A 12795-nucleotide genomic window follows, 5' to 3' on the forward strand; every position below is an offset into this window, starting at 1 on the left:
AGACTTACAAGTGATGAAATCTTCAAAGAAGAAGCAAAAGTTGTGATTTGGCGTGATTTAGCTGAAGTGTAGGATGGCAGAAAAACTCAAACCCGTGAGACCCACCCGAACTCAAACTCAAGTCAACGGCCGAAACCCGAATTGACTGGGTTTGGGTGACACCCGATAATATGCATGTGGGTTTGGTATCACTCAAACCCGCACCCGAAACTCATACACCCACCCGAAATATGTTAAAATTACCTAAATACTCCCATATATATATATATATATATATATATATATATATATATATATATATATATATATAGTGTAAAAGTAAAATTAATTTAATTTTAGTTTAGTCGTAATTTAATTTCTTGAAAGACTATTTTGTAATTTTAAATTCCCTTGTAATTTTAAACCTATGTTTTTGCTAAGTGATTGACAATATGTTTAAATTCCATTGTTTTTGCTTAAATTTACCTTGTTTTGCTTAAATTTGCAAAGTAGTACAAAATGCGTTGTGGGTTTGGGTTTGAGTGTAAAAAACCCGAACCCAATGGGTGTGGGCGTGGATGTTGTTTTGCCACCCGAACAGCATTTGGGTTTGGGTTTGGGTTTGGGTGTTGATTTCGAGTGTGGGTTTGGTATCACTCAAACCCGCACCCATGGGCGCCCGTTGCCATCTCTACTCCAGTGTAACTTCGCTCTGATTTTGCTCTATCGTAGATTGAAAGTGACGGGCGAAAGTTTTGGGATTCAGATTTTGCTCCAGCGGGAATGAAAATATAGTGACGGAGGGAAAGGGAAAACTGAAGTCTATGATATTTTATTTTTTTTTCTATCCACCGTCGGTCTAATCTGATTTAGGGGTTAATTCTGAGTGGTTTTGTCCGTTATTTAGTATCACAGTTGCATATTTCATTTGATTAGTCATTTATTTTGTTAACTAAAAATTACTAATTTATTAAGATTTATTTTTTAAAAAATAATAATTTTCAGTTTTTTTTTTTAAGAAAATAATTTTCAGTTTTTTTTTCATATAAAAAAATATATTTCTAATAAAACAAATGCACTGTTCTAATTATCACAATCACCACCATTTTGTTGGGGTTGATTGCAATGTAAGTCTCACATTGCTAATGAAGGAAAAAAAAAGTCAAGGAAATTATATTGGAGAAGTCCCAAATTGCTTAGAAAAGTGAAGCAAGGGGGAGCTCAAGGCTATATATAGAGACCTCGAATTCTTTGTTTCAATACACCCAGCAGTAGCACTTGTAAACACTTTAAGTTTAAACACTTTAAGTTTATATTTGTGTTTTTTTTTTCTTTCTCTTATGCTCTTGTTTTACAGTATTTGAGATGTAGTTCAAATATTTACTTTGGAGAGTGTGAGTGTACTGGGGTCATGGGTAGAGACGAATCTAGAAATCTATAAAACGGGGCCGGAATAATTAAATAATAAAAATTAAATAAATCATAATAATTATAATAGTACTTAAATATGCTTAATAAGAAATAAAAAATGCATTACATTGTTTATCTAAATTGTACACGAAATTGCTCTATATCATAAAATTCATCAACAACTGAACCGTATTAAACTATTAATTAGTTTGAAATTCATTTTTTATCTTATTTCTCAACCTATTTTTCACAATCTTCCTATAGCAAGAAAATAATTTTTCACTTATAACAAACAATCAGAATTAAATTAATTGAATTTGGACTTCTTTTTGTGTGAAGAATTGAATTTGAACTTTAATAGTGTATAATATATATTATCAAAATATTTTAAAGTAAATTGTTACAATTACTATAGTGTGGGTGCATGTTTTGCCCCAAACGATCGTTACTAATCTTTTAACACATCTCTCAAATATCAATTTATATAGTATGTATTAGAACATATACTACATAAACTTTTCTTTATCTTCAATATACTACATAAACTCAAAACCCCCTCATCTCTATCTTCATCCCTTTCGCAATTCTATTTGATGTCCACCCTCAAGTAACAACCAATGATTTTTTTTTTTAATTACCCCCAATTTTTTTTAAAACAATACCCCTATTTTGAAAAATATTGCCGTAATACCTCTTATTTGAGACAAAAACTGGTGGTTGCGGTAGGTCCACATCAATGGTGGAACTGACAACTTCACCATCACATGGGCATGGCGGAAGTCTCAATTTTGCCATTGACCAATTTTTTTTTTGTTTTCTGCTCCATAAATAGCTTTTTTTTGGTTTTTTTTAAATAAAAAATAATATGATTAATAACAACAAAAGTTATGATAAAAAAAATTAAAATAGCATATACATTACAAAAAATATTTTATTATAATAGTAGTGATAATAACAATAAAAATATCTGTATCCACCGATGATGGCAAGTTAACATTTGTTATCTATGTTCATTCTCTTTTCGCATAGCTTCATATTACTCTTTTCATGTTGCACTTGTGTTTGCGTGACGGTGATTTAGTTAAATATGTTTATCGCGATTTATAAATATTTCTAAATTTCAAGTTTCAACTAGTTCTAATTGCAGTTAATCCGGGTTTTGAGATAGATACTACTACTGATGCAGACGTTTTATTATTTGGAAGGACAACTTCAATTGTGTATAGACGCGAAGCGGTGAATAAAATTGTGAGTGATGTTAATTTTAACGATTTTTTATTCCTGGTATGGCAAATCTAGATGCGTTGAGTTACAAATGCATTAATATATAAATAATTGACATTAGCCTTTTGAACTCATGCTATTTTATGTTGTTCAATGTTCTATACTAGTGGCCCTTGTATGTGTAAATGTAAATAATAGTTAACAAGTAAATGCTTATTTACGTTCTGCAAAATAAACGAATTTTCATTTACCGTGCTGTTTATAAAAAAATTGGTTGCTCCCTATAAAAAATAGATTCCCTCATTTTGCCCTTTAAATGTACAGCAGGATATATGATTGTGCAAATATAATGACGTGACTTGTACATGTGTAAATAAATTAATTTATATTTATTTTAGAAATTCCACATCAAATAATAATAATTTTTTAAAAAATTAATAACAAAACTTTATTTTTCTTTTATTCTACAAAATTTACTCCGGGAATAATAAAGTAAATTTTTGTTATTTTGCTCCCAAAATAAAGATTATTTTTTTGTCACATCCAAATAAACATTTCCTTTTTTCGTTACATCCAAAATTAAGTTTATTTAGAAAAGGCTTAATTAATAAAATGGTCCCTTAAAGATATTTTTGGTTTCAGATTGGTCCCTTAAAGAAAAAAAGGTCCAAATAGGTCCTTAAAGAAAAAAAGTCTGAATAGGTCCCTTAAAGACATCTCAGTTAATCAGTTTGGTCCCTAAAAAGAGGTCTAAATAGGACTAAACTGATTAACGGATATGTCTTTAAGGGACCTATTCGGACCTTTTTTTCTTTAAGGGACCTATTCAGACCTTTTTTTTCTTTAAGGGACCAATATGAAACCAAAAATGTCTTCAAGGGACCATTTTACTAATTAAGCCTTTAGAAAATAAAGATTTTAAAGATTGTTGTAGCAAAAAAAAGTTGAAGATTACAAAAATAGAATTCGAAGAGGAAGTGTGTTTGCCCTAGAAATAGAACGAAGCAAAAGACGATAACGAGAAGAAGCGAACGATTCCGACGATTGAAGAAGACGATGACGACTACGATCACCATGGTGGAAGCAAATGATTCTGACGAAGACTGGTGAACCATGAAGAAAAAGACCAATAGAAGAAATTTGTTTAAAAAAATTATTATATTTTGATTATTAATTTTTATGGGGGTAAACATAAAAAATTCTGCAAAAGGGGTAAATGAAAATTCGTTTATTTTGCATGGGGTAAATGAAAATTCGCTTACTTACACTTGTATATCTTGAGTATGTTATCTAACTCTCTTTTATGTGTTTGGGGGTCCAGATTCACAGGTTTTGTGATTATCGATGTCGAGTCGTCGGTGAAGCTCTGCTTTGACTGTGACACGGGAAAAAGGGTTTTATATTGTATATAAAGTCTATTGTCTAGGTTGTTTTGTATAATCAATAAATATATTATCTGATTCAAAGATTTGTATAAACAAGCATTTTTACTAATTAACTACATTAGTATTATTTTGGTTGAAGAAAGTAATGCTCGAACCATGACTTTTATAATATCAAACATTATTTTTTCGTTGCGTATTTTGAAAAAGATTTTACTAAAGATAGAAATATATAAATAATGGGTTTGAGTGGTATAACGTGTCTCTTCACATATGCAAACTGACCGGTACATGTGACAAAATTAAAGGAAAGGACTAACTAATGCAAACGGTAAAAACGTAAGGGACCAAACTGATAATTTTTAAACGTAATGGATCAAATTAAAACCTAAAATAAACGTAAGAGACCAAATATGTAGTCAAGCCCAGATATTATTACATATTAGGCTAAATAGACTCGTACACCGTACGGGTCAAAGTTTTACTTTACCCTTAAATCTATACACTAGGTAACAATCTTCTCTTCTAGCTTAACCTGACTAAAACTAACTGATGAATTTCTTCATCTCAAACGTTCAATATTACCTAAATGGACATACAAACGGTTATGATTCTAAATTTCTACATTATGACTATTCAATCTTCGACGTTAGACCTAACTTTTACCTAAAGAACATGGATACTAGCAAATGACCTTCACCTCTGACCTAATTTTCCTAAAACCGACTAATGAATTCAAACTATTCTATAGCAACCGTTCAATATCACTTAATTGGACATACAAACAGTTAGGATTTTAAATTTCAACAATTTGACTCTTCAAACTAAGCGGTCAAACTAACTTTGACTTGCTAAACCTAAGGGTCTTCCCTTCTCACCTAATTGAACATCAAAACGGTTAAGATTCAAATTTTTGACTATCATACTCTCTAATCTCATAAGGTCAAACTAATTTTGACTCCATAGACATAGTTAATAGGAAAGAGTCTTCCCTTCTCAGCTAATATGGCTAAAAATTGATCGATGAATTCGAATTTATCTGTCTCAACCATTATATATCTCAACCATTTAATATTTCTTAATTGGACATACAAACATTTAATTTCTCAAATATAAACAATCTGATTATCGAATCATATAAGGTCAAACTAAATTTAACTCAAAATACCTAAGATACTAGGAAAGAGTCTCCATTCTCACCTAATTTGGCTAACACTGACTAATAAATTCGAATTTCTCCTTCCCAATCATTCAATATTGCCTAAATATACGTTTAATATTGACTAATAAATTTGAAGATGAAGATGAAGATCTTCATCAATTTGCTGGGTTTATTTATTTATATTAAAAATATACTTAAAAAAATGGGATTATCCAATGTGGCAATCCACTTTAGCATTTTGTTAATAAAAAATAGACAAAAAGATAAATTTGTGCACAATATAAAAGATAAAGAACTAAATTATCACTAAAAATAAAATAAAGAAGAGTCGAAAATTAAAATAAAGAACTAATGGTGTTGTTCTCGATAAACCAATCGAAGAGTAAAAAATTAACGAAAAATTACTGTGTTAATTTACTAACTGCTGATGTGGAAAAAACAGGTAATGTGTCCTATTTTGATTTGAGAACCGTAATAATAGGACTTAAAGCACATCGTCTAAGTTTTCTTCTCCTTGTGTCAAATTTTTTTTTTCTTCTCCTAATAAAATACAGATTTTTCTAGTCACACCCCAAAAAAATCTGGTTACACCCCAGATTAGATTGACTAAAATACCCTTACAATAAATTGATTTGAAAGGTAAGTTTTTGAGTTACCTATTCATGATTCTGTGATTTCTTTGGGTTCGATTGTGAATCTGCTACAAGTTCCTTATGAAATTAGGTTGATTTTGAGTTTCATCTCTCAATTTTGATTTTCTGGATTTGAAGTGGTTAACGTGAATTCATTTCACGTACAGACGTAAACTGAGTTTGTTTGTTTACATATGTAAACTGAGTTTGCGTATTATCTATCTGAACTGAGTTTACGTACGATTTCTTCTGTTTAAATTAACTTGGTTATGTATGTAATTTGTTGGAGTTAGACTAAATTCAAATCCTTCCCAATTGATGTCAGCTTGATTATTTTCACCTATACCATTGCATTTACTTACAAAAATGGGTGATCAATGAATTGAAAATTGATAGTAATAACTAATAACTTCTAAAAGAAAAATTGTACCTTTCCGCCCTAAAACCAAAAACTAAAAATGAGCCTTGTGACGAGACGCGGACATCCCCATGCTGCGGTTCACTCCGGTCCGTTCCCGGGTTGGGTTAGGAACCTTTCAAATTTATTTACCCTGGTTTTAGATTGACAAAAATAAAATAAGTAAGGAATGGTTTTAAATTGGTTCGGCACACGACTTTGTGGAAAATTTAGAACTAAAGGAACAATCACATCACATAATTAATAATGTGAGAAAGAATCCTAATGAACACTCACACATTTTAGTGCACTTACCCCTCACAGGTTTAGGGTTCTTCTTCCAAAGCCTATACTTTCCGCTTCATTCACAAGCAAGAATTAGCTTTGTCCTTGTTCTAGGTTTTGCTGTGGCTCTTTCAGACCTATAAATCACAACTGCAACACCATTTTTCTTCCCAACTTTTTTAGCCCATTTTAATAAATCACCACGTGTAGCAAACACTTTGTCAGTGGTAAATACAACTGTAGAATCTACTAATTGTGCATTTTGAGGTTCCACTCCATCTCTAGGTGCGTTAACATTTTCATTTTCCATGTCCGTTTAATACATAAAGAAAGAAAAAGAAAATTAAATCGATTGAAAATCATGTGTAAGTTGTAGAAATCTATACTATAAGTAATGACTAATGAGAGTTTACATAGATTAAAAAGAAAACAAAAACGAAAGGTAAGTGTGAATTGAGTTTACATAAGATATGTGATTTGAGTTTAAGTAGTTATGTATTATGTAAACTGAGTTTATTTAAGTTTATTTAAGTTTAGAAATCCCTCAATTGAGTTCAAGTAGTTTGTGTCAAAATATCATTTCTCTTAAATCAGTTTGTAACTAGATTTTTTTGGGGTGTGGGTAGAAAAAATCTAAAATACAGTGGTTTTCATAAAAATTTCAAAACATAAAAAAGGCCCCTCGTTTGTTTTCCTCATCTCTGGCGTTCTGTACTATAAAGAAGGTCGTGTCTCTGTTGTGGGCGGCCATTGGGTGGAGGAGTTTTGTGCTTCACAACCCTTCAGTCGCGTTGCCACCGTCGTATTTCCGGTTGTTGGCATCACTTGAGTTACTTGGTAATATTTCCAGATTTAGGGATTGGGAGTTATTTGGCTTTTCTCTTTCAAAATTCCTACTGTTAGATTGAATCAAAAGAAGGAGAGGATCTGATTCCGTCTCGTTCAGCTACTTCCGCCACTCACTTCATCGTCGCCGCCGTTCGTCGTCGTCGTCGCTATTCATCCTTCAACTCAAGGAACTGTGAGTTTAATCCTTCCTTTATCCAATAATAGTTAGATTGAAAACTAAATTGGTTCAGATTCCAATATGTTGTTCTTATTTGGAATCCATCAAAATTTAATCATTTTTTCCACGGTGCTTAGTTATCCAAAATCGTTCTTGTTGTTTTGAACTTAATACAAAACAGAAAGGGTAAATATAGGGATTTCTAGTTGAGAACTGATTTAAGAGAAATGATATTTTGACACAAAATTTAATTCAACCGATGGTTAACGAATATGATAAGATATCATGACTCAATAAACCATCCACTTAACATAATTAACCACTTAAAGTGTTTAAACTGTAGCACCAGGTTCGCCTGATAGAAGTCGGTGTCATACAATTAAATTCAATTATGTTATTTTTCATATAATTACTGGTGTTGATGCGTGTCAGTGTCGTGTTTGGTGTTCGTGTTTCATGAAAGCTATTATTGATCAACTAAATTGTGTTCAAATAAACATGATTTTCATATGTTCAGATATACTATACTCCTATAACCACAATTTGTGTTCAATATTCACCTGAAAATCATGGTTAACTACATTTCATAGATGTTAATGATTTACTATTGTTGTTCGGTACTTTGCATTGGAAGTATTGTACAAGAAAATAGTATGGACATAATTTTTTGGTATAATCATATATTATGTATCTGTTATTAGGTTTTATCAATGTTATTGGCTGATTCCACGTAGTCTTACTTTTATCTTGTTCAAAATTGTATCAACCTTTTTGAAACTATTTGTGTGGATCAGAAAAATAAAGATGAAGAATAAAATTATTGATTATTTTTTAAGAGGAAAGCATATGGGAATGAGAGAGATAAAAAAAAAATAGTTTTCACAACTGTACTGGAAAAAGCTCTTGAGAATTCAAGAATTGAGGAAAATGAGAAGCTTATTTCCAAGTCACCAAAACTCGCATAGCAATACTTTAAGATCATTCTAGTCATTTATTCACTTTAATTATTTTTATAATCAAATTTGTGTTTGAATTGCAAATTTACGAATTAAATTTGTGATATACAATATGATTTATATATTTGATTTATGTATTAAAATTTTAAAAAAACTTTGCACTCCCAGATTTTTTTGTTAAGTTCTGCTACTGCATGAGTATAAGGTGGCCAAGGGTGTTGAATCCAACTTACCTTTCTCAGATTATAAGAACTCAAAAGAACCCTTTAAAGGCTTTGGACATTTTCAATGAAGCCAAATCAAAGTACCCTAAATACTCTCACAATGGTCCTGTATATGCCACCATGATCACTATCCTTGGAACATCAGGGAGACTCAAAGAGATGAGGGATTTGATTGAGCAAATGAAACAAGATTCATGTGAGTGCAAAGATTCGGTCTTTGTGTCTGCTATTAAAACATATGCCAAAGAAGGGCTAGTAGATGAAGCAATTTCTCTTTATAAGAACATTCCTCAGTTTAACTGTGTGAATTGGACACAATCCTTCAATTCCCTTTTGGAGATAATGGTGAATGAGAATAAGCTTGAAGATGCTCATAGTCTTTTTGTTGAGAGTTGTTGTGGTTGGGAAGTGAAGTCTCGTGTTCAGGCGTTGAACTTGCTTATGTATGCTTTGTGTCGTAAGAGTCGATCGGATTTGGCATTGCACATATTTCAAGAGATGGATTATCAAGGCTGCTGCCCTAATAGGGATAGTTATTTAATTGTGATGAAGGGATTGTGCCAGGAAAAGAGGTTGCACGAGGCCACTCACTTGTTGTATTCAATGTTTTGGAGAATCTCTCTGAAAGGTAATGGTGAGGACATTGTAATATATAGAACTCTTTTGGATGCTTTATGTGATGATGGAAAATTTGATGAAGCTGTGGAAATTCTTGGTAAAATTTTGAGGAAAGGGCTGAAAGCTCCAAAGCGATGTTACAACCGACTTGATCTCAGTCAATGTGGTGATGGTAAAGATGCTGAAGTCACTAAACGCTGGATTCATGAAGCTTTGGTCAGGGGTTCGGTTCCTAGTACTGCTAGTTATACTGCCATGGCGGTTGATCTATACGAAGAAGGTAAGATAGACGAGGCTGATAAAGTTATCATTGAAATGAAAAACAAACGCTTTAAACCAAACCATTCTATTTTTGAGGCAAAGGTAGCTGCATTGAGTATGGTTGGTAAGGTAGATGAAGCAATCAAGGTAATTGAAGAGGACATGGTTGAAGTCAATTGTCTACCAAATGCTAAAGTTTATAATGTTCTCTTGAAAAACCTTTGTAATGCAGTTGGAAATTCGACGTCAGTGCTCAAGAGCTTGAACAAGATGTCTAAAAAGGTAAATTGCATGGCTGACAAAGAAACGTATAGCATTTTACTCGAAATGCTTTGTCGTGAGAGAAAGTATCTTGAGGCAAGCCAACTTCTGGAGCAGATGTCAATTAAATCATATTGGCCTTGTGCCAATAGTTACAATTTGCTCATTGAAGGTCTTTGTTCCTTAGGCAGGCAATATGAAGCCATTATGTGGCTGGAGGACATGATAAGCCAGGGAAAGCTTCCTGAAATTTCTGTTTGGTATTCATTAGCGTCTTCATTTTGTAACCCTGAGATGATGAAAGTGTCCTCTGAGACATTTAATCGCCTAAGAAGTTTGTGATTCTGAATGTAAGTGTAAACTAGAATGATTCATTAAATAATGAATAGAATCGTGTTCTACCATTTTTCCCTCAAATATACTTATGCTTCTTCATTAGCTTTAAAGAATTGCTTTATAGTTTTTGCCTTTTGCAGACCATTGATTTGGTGAATTAGTTTTCAATTAGATCCATTTTGGTTGTTTTTGTACTTTGCTTTTCTGTTGATAGGTTCATTTTTCTTGAGTTTGTTGATGCTCCTACAACCTTTATCTGCAACAGAAGGTATGTATTGGTTCCAGTTCCACATATTAAAACTATCAACTCAACAGTAATTTTCCTTAGGTTATCATTCATCAACTCAACATTTCCTTAGATGAGGAATTGCATAAATTAATATTTTTATTTTTTTTATTTGAAAGGATCTGTCATAAAATGTTTTTTGTGATGTTTTACTAAGCCATTCTCGAAATTTGAAGTATTTTATTGAGGCATTTTACTACTCAATATAATGGGATTAGCATACTGGTCCCATCAGGAAGGATTGAGTACCCCAGTAGCCTTGAGTATAGTCGGCCATACTGGTATAAAACACAAACCCCCATTCGTGCCTTGAGTATAGTCGGCCATACTGGTATAAAACACAAACCCCCATTCGTCAAAGCGTGAAAATGGTACGATTTGAATGACCGATTTGCCAAATAGTTTGGTACTGAACACAGTCCCTGAGCGTTAAGCCTGAAAGGGTGAACACATTTTCAATGATCAAGTGGCCAAACAGTTTGATATCGGACACAGCTCCTAAGCGTCAAGCCTGACAGGGCGAAGACGTTCTATTCATGACAACAACATGATCGCAGTACGGACTCACCATAGCTGCATAGCAATACTGATCGACAAGATCTGTAAGATGGGCAAACTAACCAAGACTCTTGTATTGATCTACGGCTGGCTATGTCTCAACAACACCAAAATTGCAAAACCCTAATTTCTGAGTTTTTGTAGCATGCTCCAACCACCACTGCGCCGAATCGTGAGACGAACACCAAATCCAACTCTCCATTTCTTTCTCTTGTTGAGCTGTTTATTTCAACAATTGGAGCAAGTTCGCCGGCTGCCTCTATGCCGGAAATCACCTCTGCCGTGTGAGCACCGTTACCACTGTTTGGTGTGCCAGCTGCTGTACTGCAAAATTGTAGTACCTTGCCTACGTCATCCCCTTCGTCCTCCTCAATTTTCTGAGTTGATTTTCACCTGTCCATTCTCAAATTTCAAAACTCTGTTAAAGGTGCTTAAAGGTTAGGTGTCACTGAGCTTTTTAAAGATTAAAAATACTTTGGATTTAACTTCCTAATTGATCTTGCTATCACTGATTATTATGTATCCGAGCCGAAAACTTTGTGTGATGAAACTATAGGATGATTCTTTTCATCACTTGGGATATTCGGTACTGTTGGGTGCTAAGCTTATGTCGAAGAATACTATTGAAGGTCTCAAAATGTACCAAGATTGAGAAAACTATCAAGATTAAGGCAACAATGAATCTACATTAGTTTTTTATTTAATCAATGCGCCTACATTAATTAGTTAAATAATTGAAAACTATCAAGATTGTGAAAGATTAGCGATAGTTGGTTGATAATTTATGCTTTTGATTTAATTTAGGGTAAATAGGGTTTTACCCCCTGCAAAATAAGCCAATTTTGCATTACCCCTGCAAAAAAAAAACTTGGGATTACCCCCTGCAATATTAAGATTCTCTCTTTTTACCCCCTGCTTGACAACTTGGCATAGAATCTTTATTTTTTATGAGGTGACATGCATATGTGGCATTTAATTTTTTTTTTAATTTGCACATGTCATTTTTATTATTAAAAAGAGAGAATCTTCATATTGCAGGGGGTAATCTATGCCACATAATAATTTATTGTCAAGCAGGGGGTAAAAAGAGAGAATCTTCATATTGCAGGGGGTAATCTCAAGTTTTTTTTTTTTGCAGGGGGTAATGCAAAATTGGCTTATTTTTCAGGGGGTAAAACCCTATTTACCCTTTAATTTATTATTTTTTTGTAGGATGCTTTTGATTTAATTTACCTCACACTTATATTATTTAGGTTTAATTTATTACATACTTATTTGAATTAATTTTGGTTTGTTCGTTTATTGTTTTGGTATCTATTATTATTATTATTATTATTATTATTATTATTATTATTATTATTATTATTATTATTATTATTATTATTATTATTATTATTATTTTACTTTGAGTATACTAATCTAAGTAACGTCCAAACCCAAATACAAACCCCACATCTCAGCTTGTAATGCATCCCAAGTTTCAATCTTCTTGGTGTAGCCTTTAATCCATTTACCATTTGAATCTCGAAAAAGACCACCGCAACCAGCAACCTCTCCCTTATTCTTGTATGCACCATCGCTGTTGAGTTTGACTCATCCTTCGCCCGGTCGCTTCCATCCTATGTGGATAGTGTCCTTCAATTTAGGCCCTCTGTGGAGAGACTTCATTGTGGAGTCTTCAATATCCTTAATGAATCTCTAGATCAAAACAGTTGGATTATTCGGCCTTCTGAAGTCAACTTCAAAGATAGTTTTATTTCTCCACTTCCATAAATACCAGCATGTTGTCATAAAGGTGGTCTGCCATCTATATATGAT

At 32.7% G+C, this 12795-nt stretch overlaps 1 protein-coding gene across 2 annotated transcripts; it reads left to right on the plus strand.

Moving 5' to 3' along the window:
• The first annotated feature begins 6991 nt into the window (after window positions 1–6991).
• On the plus strand, window positions 6992–10214 carry LOC123916375 (pentatricopeptide repeat-containing protein At1g05600-like). 2 transcript variants are annotated; one of them, XM_045967825.1, is made up of 2 exons: window positions 6992–7492; window positions 8602–10214. In XM_045967825.1, the coding sequence occupies exon 2, from the start codon at window positions 8628–8630 to the stop codon at window positions 10137–10139; it is 1512 nt and encodes a 503-aa protein (XP_045823781.1). In that variant the 5' UTR covers window positions 6992–7492; window positions 8602–8627; the 3' UTR covers window positions 10140–10214. The 2 variants fall into 2 exon arrangements, with proteins under 2 accessions (XP_045823781.1, XP_045823782.1); XM_045967826.1 differs by having other exon boundaries at window positions 6996–7492; window positions 8676–10214.
• The last annotated feature ends 2581 nt before the right edge of the window (window positions 10215–12795 follow it).

Source organism: Trifolium pratense, linkage group LG3, assembly GCF_020283565.1.
Source record: "Trifolium pratense cultivar HEN17-A07 linkage group LG3, ARS_RC_1.1, whole genome shotgun sequence".
In the NCBI taxonomy this organism is placed as follows: Eukaryota; Viridiplantae; Streptophyta; class Magnoliopsida; order Fabales; family Fabaceae; genus Trifolium; species Trifolium pratense.

What these genes read in the sequence shown, in the direction of transcription:
- LOC123916375 (XM_045967825.1), top strand. Translation starts at nt 8,628, where the DNA reads ATGAGTATAAGGTGGCCAAGGGTGTTGAATCCAACTTACCTTTCTCAG.